The sequence below is a fragment of the Cydia strobilella genome, chromosome 25 (genome assembly GCF_947568885.1).
Source record: "Cydia strobilella chromosome 25, ilCydStro3.1, whole genome shotgun sequence".
NCBI classification, from domain to species: domain Eukaryota; kingdom Metazoa; phylum Arthropoda; class Insecta; order Lepidoptera; family Tortricidae; genus Cydia; species Cydia strobilella.
The window spans coordinates 6945623-6960871 of NC_086065.1; the positions used below are offsets into that span (position 1 = coordinate 6945623).

Here is a 15249-nt window from a genome sequence, read left to right on the forward strand (position 1 = left end):
AAATAAATGATATACTTTTATTTTAAAAGTACTGATTTGTTACTTTATATTAATCTAAAACTAAAATTATGACAAATTTAATTAAATATTAGCTTAAATGATTTAAAGCAAACTTCACGTCACTACATTTCCTGAACGGAACCTAAATCGGAACGTCTAGCTAACTTCACGTTCTTTCAGATTCCTCTTCTAGACTTGAAACAACAAAATGTCAAAGAGAGGTTCGTGAAATTATAAATTATCCATTTAAATCCCATTCTAAAGTGTTTAAATAAATTAGCAAGAATGTGAGGATCGTGTCTAGTGCCGTAGCCTTTGTGAAACAATGTATATTTTTGCAATCCCGCCATTGCGCTAGTGTTTTGGTGAAACTTGGAAATACGTACTAAGTTATGATTTATCTTGTTTTAAGGACGTGGTGGTTCCGCGGGAGCGAAGTTCCGCATCTCGCTGGGTCTCCCAGTAGGTGCCGTCATCAACTGCGCCGACAACACAGGTAAAATTGTTGTAAATACGCATAAAACAATTATAACCTCAAAACTTAGCACGTTCGGGGTTGATAACTGATGATGATTCTATACTAGAACACTCAGTGTATTGATTTATGATGATATTTTCCTTGGCTGTGTCTGAAGTTATTCAGTCCCCGAATTAACAATTATAACTGATGATACTTGCACCAATTCATTTGAAACATGTACCCAGGTACCTTCAACTTTGTTTAGTTGTTTAGAGTAATTAGAATCTCACAACTTCTCCAAATGTACCAAAAAATATGTAAATTAAGTCCTATACTTATTTTAATTTACGAAAACAATGTCAAATAAAGGCTAGATATGAAATATTAATTTGAAACTTCTAGGTGCCAAGAACCTGTATGTGATCGCCGTGCAGGGCATCAAGGGTCGCCTGAACAGGCTGCCGGCCGCCGGCTCCGGAGACATGATCGTGGCCACTGTCAAAAAGGGCAAACCTGAACTCAGGAAAAAGGTATGCCACTTTGAATTACTGTTTTGTGTCTTAAAGAGTGAGGAATTTACGTTTCTTACTATTATGGAAGGCTTGCTTTAGCCTTGAGTCTACCCGTAACTCACATCAGTACATTATTGCAAACACAGTTTAAATTTTGCACTCTATTGAAACACATGTATGGACTTTAGAAGAAAATCTACATTTGTCATTGCAACCATTAAAATTATACTTTACTTAAGATACAAAACAATTCAGAATTAGTGATAAAGTTTTAGGAATTGATGGTAGTGCGCAATTCAGAGGTCCTTTTTTTGTCCCACTTCATTTCTGCAGGCCAAGAGGGCTTGCGAGCTATATTGGGGAGACTCCTATTCTTATATTACATGATCTGAAATGCATTTCTTGCTAGGAATGTGATTAAAACTTTTGATTGTTTACTTTTCGGTGTTGTAATATTTTCATGCAAAATTAAGCTTGTATTGTGATTGCTATGATGATACGCCAATGGTTTCGCTAATTCACTGTCTGAACTGTTTTCAACAGTTTGATGATATGCCTTGGCTGACTGAGCAACATAACATAGATTTATTTTGATTATTAGTAGAAACTGGACAGTCTGTGATAGTTGTTGTTATTATCATGCTTTTTATCATACTTTTATGATGTAACTTCTCGCCGCCGTGTTTATATTTTGTAAATAGTTTCCTCGTACGCGGATCCACGTTCCGGCATACGAGCACTTAAGACATTCAGTGCCAGTGACTCGCTAATGGAGTTCTCTGTTTGTAGGCGCTTTTCGCTACATATGGCGTGTTTTTGTCTCGAACGTTATTCTGTCCGCCCAACGCGTGGCCATACGTCCATCCCTACGCTTCCTTGCCATGCGACCAGTAATTATGTACCACATACCACATCTATACTGTACCTAAAACCACCACCTATTGTGTTGTTGGTTTATTACAACAATTGTTTTGATTATCATAAAAGGTTTCAGACTTGGTATTCAGACTGTTCCATGTTACATTTTTAGGGTTCCGTATCCAAAGGGTAAAAACGGGACCCTATTACTAAAGACTTCGCTGTCTGTCTGTCACCAGGCTGTATCTCATAAACCGTGATAGCTACACAGTTGAAATTTTCACAGATAATGTATTTCTGTTGCCGCTATGATAACAAATACTTAAAACAGAATAAAATAAATATTTAACAGGGGCTCCCATACAACATACGTGATTTTTTTGCCGATTTATAGATAATGGTACGGAACCCTTCGTGAGCGAGTCCGACTCGCATTTGGCCTGTTTTTTATAATCTATTCAGAATCTGCTGACTGCTATACTTACTTAGTTAATGGCGCAGTGACCCAAAATGAGTCTTGGCCTCCGACACGAGTGTACGCCAGTCGTCTCGATCCTGTGCCATCTCCCGCCAGTTATCGGCATGGAGATCGCTCAAGTCTACTCCAACAGCATCGCCCCAGCAATACCTGGGACATTCGATCGGCCTCCGCCCCACCGGGCGTCCCAAGTATACCCTTTTACCGCCGCGATTCTCAACCTAAACCATAACCATCCATAAACCAACCATCTGCATGCATAAACTAAACTACAACCTTTTTGTCCAGGTAATGCCGGCAGTGGTCATCCGGCAGCGGAAACCGTTCAGAAGGCGTGACGGCGTGTTCATATACTTCGAGGACAACGCGGGTGTCATAGTGAACAACAAGGGCGAGATGAAGGGCTCCGCCATCACGGGCCCCGTGGCCAAGGAGTGCGCTGATCTGTGGCCCCGTATCGCGTCCAACGCGAGCTCTATAGCTTGAGGTGGAATATATAGTTAAGAAAAATACGTCTTTTATTTAAGATTCTGTCCAGGGTAAAGAAGCAAACTCATCCTCACTTCTTAGATACATGGCACACCAAGAATAAGCGGGCATCTCGCTCGTTTCTTTCCAGAACGTGCAGAATGTGGAATGAGTTGCCTCCTGAGGTATTTCCTTTGCGCTACGACATGGGAATTTCAAGAAGCGGGTATTTAGGGTTCTCAAGGGTCGGCAATGCTTAAGTGGCTCCTGTGATGTTGCTTGCGACGATGACTGCTTCCCATCAGGCGGCTCGTCTGCTCGTTTGCTATCATATTTAAAAAAAACCTTGTCCAAAACCAGGATAATGCGGGTTCTTTCAAATTAGAATTTTTATAACCTTAAAAGTAGTGGCAACTTTTTCCCTCCAAAATTAAATCTGAGTAACTATGTACTGAATTATAGTGTTGTTTACACATTATTGTACCATACCGCAATATTAGATATCATAGGAACCCTAGCTTTTTGGAAGAAAAAAATAATTACCACTAATTTTGAGGTTAGAAAAATTCTAATCTTTAAAAACCGGACAAGTGCGAGTTGCACTCGCTCACCGAGGGTTCCGTAATTTTTAGTATTTGTTGTATAGCGGCATCAGAAATACACTAAAATTTTCAACTGTCTAGCTATCAGGTTCATGAGCTACAGCCTGGTGACAGACGGACAGTCGTCTTAGTAATAGGGTCCCGTTTTTACCCTTTGGGTACGGAATCATAAAAAATGCAAACACAATCTCTAAAATACATGTAATGATAAGTTTGAATTGCTTGTCGTTGTCAGTGAGAACAAAAATTTGACAGTTCCGAACAACTGACAGGCCGATATCGTCCGGCGGACTGATAGTCAGTGGGCCTCTTAACAGAACTGACCGGCTGATATCGTCCGGCGAACTGTCAATTTATAGGGCCCTGTCAAACTTATTAAGACGTCAACTGACGCGCTCGGTTGTAGTGTAATATCAACCTTCGTACATTCCAATATGGTTTACAATGACGCCTTGTATAAAATAGGCGTTAAAAAGGATAAGTAATTTTTGGTTTTCCATACTTCACAACAGGGATTTGTTATAACTTAGTCTCAACTTGAACATTGGTATAAGGTATTACGGAAAATAAGACAAAAAATTGATGTCTATGTTTATTTGGTATTCATCACAATAAAGAAGTACCTTCCATAATCTTTCGCACTAACATATTTGACTACATCAATCAACAACTACTCTTAACCTTTGGTATGCTTAGGAGCAGATCTGCTCCATATATATTCAACTTAAACATGAAGTTGTCTAGATTGCTATTTAAATAGCAATTTTCTGACATGCGCATACGAAAGGTTAAACTAAGATTGGAATTGTATTCAACGTCGCGGCCGCGCGGTCCTTATAGACCTCCGCACTAGCGTCTCCCGAGCGTCGACGTCTAGTCAGCGTGCTCACTAACGCCACTGCAAAATAATTGTGACAATTTAAATTTAACGATATATATTTGAAAAAGGGGGCCGCTACGTACTATATTATGTCCTTTTGAATACATCAAACTAGTTTTTATGTTGCTGGATTCGTCGATCTATAAACTCGAAACAAAAACAGAACACATACATTATAATGTATTTAAAAGGTACTTAAATACAAAGTACATAGCGGCCCCCTTTTTTAAATATCTATAGTTAAATTTAAATAATCACAATTATTTAGGAGTGGCGCTAGTGAGCTCTTAATTCTTTGGCTGCTGATCGAAGCACCGTTGCCGCAACTGCGCAGCGACGCCATTTCCCATACCGCTGATTAGACGCCGACGCTCAAGATACGCTGGCGACAATGTCTCTGTGCTAAAACGCATTTTAAACTACACTATATCTCGGGCCCCATTTCTCGGATAGAGTGGTGTAAACATAGGGTAGACTTAAAAGTAGTGGGTAGGGACAAAGTACTCCGATTCATAGGGTCCGAGAAATAATGTAGTCTTAAGTGTTTAAAGCAGAAAAATAAACCGTGCCTTAAAAAGACAGTAGATGGCGCTGTCAGAGCGACGGTTCTATAATCTATGCAAAATTTGCACCTAAGGTCTGTTTTTTTATTTCGTAGACTAAAATGACGTTTCATGTGTAAGACATGACATTTCTTAGTACCACATGAAATGTCATTTGAGTCTACGGAATAAAAAAAACAGAATATAGTGAACTTCTTACGGCACGTTTATTTATTTATTTTAGTACCAATTCTGCTTTAGGTCACATGTGTCGTAGATATCGTTGAATGGAAACTGAAAAATCTGTCATTTCCTTTAAAAATCGGGTCTCGGCACTAAATTGATGCTGAGCTACGATATTTCTGATATTTATGCTACAGAACTGGCTACATGCAATGTACGGTGGGGCAACTAAAACCGACAACGCACCGTGGAAAAAAAGTGAACTAATTTTTTGTTTAAAAGATAGGTATCAAATTTCAAAGATATATAAATAATGCACCACAATCATGCTCACAGCCAGTTGCAAGTCATTGGAGGTTGTCATTGAACGATAAATTTAAACTTTAGTGTGACGTCGCTTATCGCCGAAATAAAGCATTCATTCCTGTCTCACACACACTAGAAAGAGACGACTGCTTAATGCCGGCGATAAACGTAACGCTCTTGATTACTTACCGTACGATATCATTTATAAGGGAACGATATGGAATATGTAGAATGGTATCGTATGATATGTGTTCATTGTTAAACCGCTGCGATGTGTATAGTTTCTATTAACCTAGCGAAACCCACTAACCTTCTGGGTAGCTTGTAAATTCAATTTTAAATAATAACGTCTTTTTTAAATAAATAAGCTCCCAAGGAAGACAGTGAGTTCCGAAAGGTGATATTTTTACAAAATTAAACGCGGTTGATTGAAATCAAAGCAGATTTGGGTTTCTAATGTGAAAACGTCAAAATGTCCCCATTGTAAGTAACAACTGGCAACACACGTAGAAAAATATATGTTTGTGTTGACAATATTTTACTTGTGAAACTGCAAATTATGTCTAAATCTTGAATTAATTGGGGCAAAAATGAAACGCATAGTTAAACGTTTGAGACAACGATACCTGAACGGCCACATCCAAGAAAACGGCTTAAATATCGATGTTTCGATATTTTCTTAGTAGACCTAGAATAATTAATATAGTCTACTTTTCCTTAAGCTACTTTATGTTCCGGTGCCCTAATAACTATCTATTAGCAAATCGGTGGGAACTCCACTACACCACATAAAGATAACCTCAAGGTCCAACAACCAATGTTACCATACGTTAATTTCAGACATCATTTCTCAAAATTACCACTGGAAATTAAATAGTGCTTATTTTGAGAATTGGTTATTCTAGGATGTGGTCATTAAGGTTTAAAAACTATCTCAAATAATTTCTGCGTCAAGTATATATATCCCTACTCTGTCAAGTGTCAAGCAATATCGGTCAGTAGAAAAGAGCGGCAAATTAAAAAAAATGTAGGCGCGACGGGTTATCGTCCCATCGAAAATAAGAATTACGCGCCTTTTTCTACTGACAAACTTGTTTGACCGGCTATAGTTAGTAAATCATACAAATTTAAAAAAAAAAATTAGACCACGCGGCCGCGCCATCGTAAACAATTCCATCCTACATTTAATTTAAAATTATCTAACGGCTGAGCAGACATTCCATTGCACAAAAAACAATTAAAAAAATAAATTGCGTTTTTTATCCATAATCATTCCATTTGCATTTTTTTTAAACTAACATTCGACTTAAATAAAAAGGTTAACTCGAACGCATCCTCACGCAGCCATTTTCTAAAAAGATAAGCGAGAATTAATACTATTCGAGCGCGCCTGAACGCTCCCGTTTCAATGTTGCCATCGTAAATCTTGTTAACCTTTTGGCGTTTTGTTTCTGCGTGTTAGCATTAAGTTTAGAATCGCCGGGTCTGGTTGAGGACCATCTGACGAACGCTGAAGGTGGACAGACCGAGACCGAAGGCGGCCAGGGCGAGCGCGGATCTAGACATCATCTTCTCACGGTTCGCTGGCTGGAAAAAAGAGAAAATTGAGTTTAGTAATGTGGGATAGAAAATATACAAATACTTTAAAAACTGGTACTATCTTCTCTTGGTTTAGGGCCTGAAATAATAGCATTCGCGGAAAAGTTCTCGCTGCACTTATTAAAGTAGGCAAGCCGGCAAATATATGCCAGAGGCCCTACGGCTAAGACGAAAATCTAAATTTCTTTATCTACATCTCTCTCGAATGTGCAAGAGTGATAGCGAGGCAGATAACGAAATTTCAATTTAGATTTTTCGCGGTATGCTCTCAGATCCGGCACAATATCCTCCTCGTTACTGAGGTAAGTTGTATGTGCCACACTTTTGAATCTCTCGGAAAGCTCATAATAGTCATAATTCTAAAAACGTAAATACATACGAGACTAAACTAAAAATCGCAGCAAAACCAACTTGGCTACCTATCTTGTTGTATAAAATAACTTAAATAACTATTGTATGCAGTGATGCCTGGGTCAAAAACGTTCGGAAGAACTGCTGTCTTTCCTGTAGACATTACGAAAGTGGACCTAGGTACATTTTCCAGACTTTCATCATACACATTTTAAGAAGTAGACATGTTTTAACATGACGATAAGGAGTAGTAAGAAAATGAAGCTTTAAAGTCCGTTTATGTTATGATGTCCACAGGAAAGTAGCATAACCTTAAGAGCCAACAGGAGCTTAGCGAATTGTCAATTTTGAGATTTCAAAGTGACTATCGCGGTCGCGCTGACGGGGGCGGCGCCGCCATATCCCCGTGTGCGTGGTGCACGCACACAGACGCGCACGTCATTTGCGCTCGGGGACCTTATGCTTGCAAGTTGCAAGTCGCGTCGCGGCCCGCTATATAGGCATATCATAGGCTATTCTTCAGTTAATAACTCGTCAGCTTAGCTCGCTACCACCACTGAGCGTTTACTTATTTCCTGTTATTGTGATTTAACTTCTTGATTTTAGGTAGCTGAATTCAATATCCTTCTACAACCTGCAATCCAATTAACATTTTGACTTTTACAGGAGAGTAAAAAACCGGCCAAGTGCGAGTCGGACTCGCGTTCCAAGGGTTCCGTACATTACACAATTTAAACAATGTATTTTTTATGTGAAATGTCTTTAAAAAACCCGTAGGGGTCGGATTAAAAACTAAGTAATTAAGTCCGACTCACGCTTGACTGCACATTTCTAATAGGTTTTCCGGTGATCTATAGGTAAAGATCTATTTTGTGTATTTTTTTCAACATTTTTGACCCAGTAGTTTCGGAGATAAAGGGGGGAATGGTCATTTTTTGCATATTTTCTTGAATAACTTCTAAACTATCTATCTTAAAATAAAAATAAATATATATTTGTGATTCTCACAATGAGCCCTTTCATTTAATATGTAAAACGATATAGTTTGACAAACTTTATTTTTTTATTTTCTTATTTACCCCCCAAAAGTGGCCCCCGTGTTTAAAATTAATTTGTTTACGTTACATGTCCATCTTTGGGTCACAAACTTACATATGTGTACCAAATTTCAACTTAATGGTCCAGTAGTTTCGGAGAAAATAGGCTGTGGCAGACGGACAGACAGACAGACAGACAGGCAGACAGACAGACAGACGCACGAGTGATCCTATAAGGGTTCCGTTTCTTCCTTTTAAGGTACGGAACCCTAAAAAACAATCATTTCTTTTCTGATTTCCGTGCGGAAAGTATGAACTTTCGGCACGCTGTGCTATTAGTACCTACATTGTGCAACGAGGGGGGTAAGTGAGATTTTGTAAAGGAGGAGTTTACAATATTCTTACCCCCGGAGTTACACACAATGGTTTTCGTTACACTTGAGATGAAAAACTAAATTTTCGGGGAAATAATTATAAAATACGGTGACATTTCAAATATTCGTCCGCCATATTGTCATTTCTTGACCGGTTAACCATCTAAGGCCTTACACACACACAGACCTTCGGCATTCAGCCACGATTGAAAATTTTGTGTAAAAATATTTTAAACGGCTATTAAATTAATCCAATTAAATATTATAAACAAAAATACTAAATTATAATTTCAGTATTTTAGAAGTCAAACTCCCTTACACTATATTTTAAACAAAGTATTTTACTTATAACTTAGTTGGTTCGTACTTCGTACCTCGTATGAATTAGTGACATATCTAATTAAAAAAACCGGCCAAGTGCGAGTCGGACTCGCGCACGAAGGGTTCCGTGCCATTACGGAAAAAACAGCAAAAAAAATCACGTTTGTTGTATGGGAGCCCCATTTAAATATTTATATTATTATGTTTTTAGTATTTGTTGTTATAGCGGCAACAGAAATACATCATCTGTGAAAATTTAAACTGTCTAGCTATCACGGTTCATGAGATACAGCCTGGTGACAGACAGACGGACAGCGGAGTCTTAGTAATAGGGTACCGTTTTTACCCGTTGGGTACGGAACCCTAACAAGAAAGCTATAACTCCCGCGGGAACAATATAGGCATTTTCCCTTCAGTACACCTGCATGAAATAAGATCTTCTCGAGCAAGTGTGATGAAAAACAAATTTGCCGCTCTCCGGCTTCGTTGAATAGAAAAAAAGAAAGCCTCAGGTTAGATAAAATTATCATAATAAAGAAACATGTGACATGTGATATTTCTTACGTTGATGTAATTATACAGTTTTATTAATGGTCCATTTTTTATTTATGAGTCAGATTTTGATAAAAATAGGTATGTTTGAAGAGCTCCTAATCCTGGTCGGAATAAATATGAAACCCTAATTTGGGACAATAGTCTAGTCTACAAAACGTTCAAGGTGGTGAAAAATATAGTGTAAACTGTTCGCATATAAAAACCGCAAATCGATGTACAGGTTAGCCGTTTGGTACACGTATACTAGAGGTCAAAACAATTTTTTTGACCCGCAGTTCCTAAAAAAAATCCCTTGGGAGGGGTGCTAAATTTTTTTTTGTATAAAGAAAACTTTTTATTGTATAAAAAAACTTTTTTTTTGTATAAAAAACTTTTTTTTAATCTATCGTATTCTTCTCTTGTCTATCATACGAAAGGGCTTTTTGAAGCGATTCTGAAAATATACCACATCATTACATTTTAGCCATTTTTCTTAAATTGAAACAAAAAGAATTTTCAAAACATACTAAGTTTGGGCTCCTCCAGATACGATATGGCTGAGTTTTTTTGTACTATATATCACAAATGATACGTGATATCCTCATATCTAACCCAAAAAAAGCAATTTTAAAAATAATTTTATTTAGTTTTTTTTTTTCAATACAAAGTGACACAGTTAGGTTTAAAGATCTTTATTTTCTCATAAGAATACATAATTTACACAATTACATGAGTAACACGAGAATTATTTATTTTTTCATGCAAAATACATTTTATCGGTGAGCGCACACTTAACTTATAACAAATAACTTAATACTGTAGGTATTAGCATATATGACTTAAACTAAAAGTATACAAATTAAACTTTATTAAACAAAAAACACTTTTTTTGTTTTTTTTTTGTCGGGTATATCAATAACTTATAAACAGAACAATTAGCAATGGAATGCGAGCGTAGTTGCTACGGCCCGGACCGGCCGTTCTACTTCAATACCTATTTTACGAGACTTATGGAACTGTACTGCAGATACGGTACATATCAATCATACAATGATACGTAATATCCATATATCCAACGGGAAATACCTCTTTAACCCTTTAACTTGACCGTTAAACTTGGTATGTTTTGAAAATTCTATTTGTTTTAATTTACAAAAAAATGGCTAAAATGTAATGATGTGGTATACTTTTAGTGTTAGTTTAGTGTGGTAAACTACTGGACCAATTAAGTTGAAATTTGGTATACATATGTAAGTTTGTGACCCAAAGACGGACATGTAACGTAAACAAATGAATTTTAAACATGGGGGCCACATTTTGGGGGGCTAAATGAGAAAATTAAAAATAAAGTATTTTAAACTATATCGTGTTATATATCAAATGAAAGAGCTCGTTGTGAGAATCTCAAATATATTTTTTTTATAATTTTAGGATAAAGAATTTAGAAGTTATTCAAGAAAATAGGCAAAAAATTACCATTCCCCCTTTATCTCCGAAACTACTGGGTCTAAAATTTTGAAAAAAATACAATAGATCTTTACCTAAAGATTACAGGAAAACCTATTAGAAATTGCAGTCAAGCGTGAGTCGAACTTAAGTACTTAGTTTTTTATCCGACCCCTACGGGTTTTTTAAAGACAAGTTTCACGTTTCACATAAAAAATACATTGTTTAAATTTTGTAATGTACGGAACCCTTGGAACGCGAGTCCGATTCGCACTTGGCCGGTTTTTCTTAAATTGAAACAAAAAGAATTTTCAAATTATACCAAGTTTGGGCTCCTCCAGATACGATATGACTGATTTTTTTTGTACAATATACCACAAATGATACGTGATATCCTCATATCTAACCCCAAAAAAGCAATTTTAAAAATATTTTTTTTTTGTTTTTTTTTTCAATACAAAGTGACACAGTTCTACTTCAATACCTATTTTACGAGACTTATGGAACTGTATTGCAGATACAATGATACGTAATATCCATATATCCAACGGGAAATACCTCTTTAACCCTTAAACTTGACCCCAAAGTTGGTATGTTTTGAAAATTCTATTTATTTTAATTTACAAAAAAAAAATGCTAAAATGTAATGATGTGGTATACTTTTAGAATCGCCTCAAAAAGCCCTTTCGTATGATTTTCGGTTTTTGAAAAAAAAAAAGTTTTTTTCCATACAAAATCAATCAATCAATTACTTATTATGAATTTTAATATTGGAATTTTAATCTATTAATTATACTATTAGATAACATTTTTTTTAATTTGCATGTCGTTATGCGACTGAATACAGCGGTGTCAGCATGGTTGCATTTTTATCACCTGTCACTATGCCTGTCACTTTCGCACTTACATACTTGTTAGAACGTGACAGGCATGGTGACAGGCGATAAAAATACTTCCGTGCTAAGCTCGCTGTACACCATATTTTAACAAAACAACACCTGTATTTTAGAATTAAGTATTCTTGCAAATAAAGAATCTTTATCTTTATCTTAAAAAAAAAAATGTTTCAGCACACCCCTCCTATGGGGTTTTTTTTAAGGAACTCCGGTTGAAAAAAAAAATGTTTTGACCTCTTAGTATGCGTGTGCCAAACGGCTAACCTGTACATCGATTTGCGGTTTTTCTTTGAAATTGGGCTTATACGGCTGCCACTAATAGAGATACTAACTCCTAAAAATATGTATGATACCTCATTGGATTTGGAATGATGTCTAGAAAAATGTTTATTCCCACATAAAAAAAGTTCAAAAGCTATTAACAAAAAACGGCCAAGTGCGAGTCGGACTCGCGCACGAACGGTTTCGTACCATTACGCAAAAAACGGCAAAAAAATCACGTTTTTTGTTTGGGAGCGCCATTTAAATATTTATTTTATTTTAATGTTTCGTTCATATATTAAGATTTGTGTATGAAAATGTGAAACTATTATTTCTAAAATAAATTATTCGTCCCTAATTTACACAAAATTTATACCAAATTTGATCTCATATCAAGAGATAGGTAGAAATAGAGGCAAACTGGACCGCAGAAGCCGACTTTTCCCCTCCCTTTTTGGGGGGTAGCCAGGACTTAATCTCGTAGCTAGTGCGTCAGCTCAGCTTTGTATGAACCAAGGAATAATAAATAGTGTTAAACGATATCCCCTGAGGCCAAAGTGCATACTCACTTTACTTACTTCGCCTACTAAGAGGCAAATCGCGACTTTGTTATGGTTTATCGATAACTTATCACATCACTAGATTATCGACTTTCAATGTCGACTATTGCCCATCACTTTTCTGTCCGTGTACGTATTTAGAAACTTGACCCCGCCCCTAAAATTAGTGCGATAAGGACAACTGCAGCTTAGGCGAAAAATCCGGCGTAAAAATCTCAAAAATCGAGGTTTCGTACTCGACTGTTTCCTCCTCCAAAACTTAAGCAATCGTAACCAAATTTGGAAATCTAAATGATTATGAAATTGTCTGTGTCGGACTGTTTTGATTTTTTGGCTAATTGATACCAGTTTTGAATACCACGCCTCTCATTGCGGCATAGTCAGTGAGGCCACTTTTGGCCATGTTTGAAGGGCTCTAGCGCCTTAAAAAACAATAATATCAAAAAAAGCAAAACACACCGACACAGATATTGACAATATTAATCTGTGTTGAAAAAATCATTCCTCTAGCTTCAAAAACCAGGGAGGAAACAGTCGAGTACGTTTGTATGGAGAAATGACCACTCCTGTTGGCTCTTAATACTGAAGTTTTTGATACACCCACTTATTTTAAAAATGACATTTACTTCTTTTGTGATATTTTATTTTGTTTGACATTTAATGATGATTCTAAATTGCTAAAATTGACATCTATTATTGACATGTTTTTGTTTATACATACTTATATGACGATTATTAGGAGAGAAAATTATTTTAATTTATTTTGTATTTTTTAGTATGTAATGTTTGACGATCATGATAAGAAGATAAGCATAATTTTGACATTGATGCAAATTTATAGTGTAATTTTTATCCTGAAATAAATAAATCTAAAATCTAATCTATTTACTTCTAGTTGTTTTGTCATAAAACATGTCGATAGTATGTCTACAGTGCGACATAAAATAATAGAAATTAAATAAAATGGAACTAAAAAAATCCATAGGTACTAAATTGTTGCCATGTTTAAGCATTTTACGTCAAAAATGTGACAGTTACGTAGGAAGTGGCGCCCTCCTTTATGTTCTACTATTTTATGTCGCACTGTGAATGAGCTAGTACTAATACTTCTTCTCACTGACCAGACATATTCGCTAACGTCGGCGTAACTTACTTTCTATACAACTCGCACTAATATGTCGTACGACCGAGATTCATAGAAAGTAAGATACGCACATGCTAGCGAATATGTCAAGCTCGTGGTGGGTATTACAACGTAATTATAACAAGGCCGCCGCGGCCTATTCATCGTTTCATTTCATTTCATGTCTGTCACTACGCGCGAAATATGTTTAGGCGTCTGCCAGGTGTTATATAACCGATTTGGCAAATACAGACATTCCATTTCTACGGTACGAGTAGCGATGTGTGAAGTATGGTATTAATCGGTATTATGGACAGAGGTTTAGGTAAAGTCATTATCATTAACTACACGCAGGTACAAATAAGCGCGCGGTTATTTTACGCGATAAAAGCAGCGTTGAACGCGTTGAAAAATAAATTACAGCAAACATGTAATAATTATATAGCAAGGATGTATATTTACATTATTTTGGTTTCATAAGTAATATATAAAAAAAAGCGTTTTTCAATAAAAAGACGTCAAGATTGTTTACCATTTTTCTAATGCTAAAAAAACCGGCCAAGTGCGAGTCGGACACGTACCATTAATACGCAAAAAACGGCGAAAAATTCACGTTTGTTGTATATTTTATTTTGTTTTTAGTATTTGTTTTTATAGCGGCAACAGAAATACATCATCTGTGAAAACTTCAACTATCTAGCTATCACACGGTTCATGAGATACAGCCTGGTGACAGACGGACGGACAGCGGAGTCTTACTAATAGGGTCCCGTTTTTACCATTTAGGTACGGAACCCTAAAAACGACAAATTACTACGCCTGTTTTTCTACCAATTTTGTACTAAAATGACAGAGGGGTCCGACAACGGTGATGGCGTAGCGTAGGTTGGTACCCACGGCGGTTCTCTATTGAACACTCACCCCCCCAAAAAATTCAGCGTTTACATCAGCGGTCGCCAAACTTAAGCCCATGATGCACACTGCGTCAGATAAATGTGCACGCAATCATAATTAAATGTATGAAACCGATATGCGTCACGACACAACACAACACAACACGACACGTCAGTCAAATGTGAACCGGGCTTTAGGCACGCGAAGAAATTTGCTCCACGAAAGATCATGTGCTCTGATTATTTCCAGTCACCTCTAAAGTACTCCAAACCCTCTCGTCGTAAGTTCAGCGAATGTTGGCAGGGATGTCCGGCGCCTGTATTTATAACCCGAGCATATGATCAGCCACATGACAGAGAAGATCGACAAACATTTTAATGTTCATACATTGATGGAACAATGCATCGTACAGTCAAGTGTAAAAATACGGGTGCACCTGCACACACATCATACTCAAAAATATGTCCCATAGCTCTTATGTCAGCGAATTAAGAACTATGGGACATTTTTTGAGTGTTATATCAAAGAGGATATAGATAAGATAAGAATAAGATAGACTAATAC

At 36.8% G+C, this 15249-nt stretch overlaps 1 protein-coding gene and 1 long non-coding RNA gene across 2 annotated transcripts; both read left to right on the forward strand.

Annotated features, from left to right (window-relative positions):
* Window positions 1-96: 96 nt before the first annotated feature.
* Window positions 97-2818, forward strand: LOC134752888 (large ribosomal subunit protein uL14). Its single transcript, XM_063688664.1, has 4 exons — window positions 97-221; window positions 413-496; window positions 863-990; window positions 2597-2818. The coding sequence occupies exons 1-4, from the start codon at window positions 209-211 to the stop codon at window positions 2792-2794; spliced, it is 423 nt and encodes a 140-aa protein (XP_063544734.1). The 5' UTR covers window positions 97-208; the 3' UTR covers window positions 2795-2818.
* A 3353-nt stretch (window positions 2819-6171) lies between these two features.
* On the forward strand, window positions 6172-6583 carry LOC134752935 (uncharacterized). The gene is made up of 2 exons (XR_010128778.1): window positions 6172-6243; window positions 6403-6583. It is a non-coding gene; the product is annotated as an uncharacterized LOC134752935 (long non-coding RNA).
* Window positions 6584-15249: the final 8666 nt, after the last annotated feature.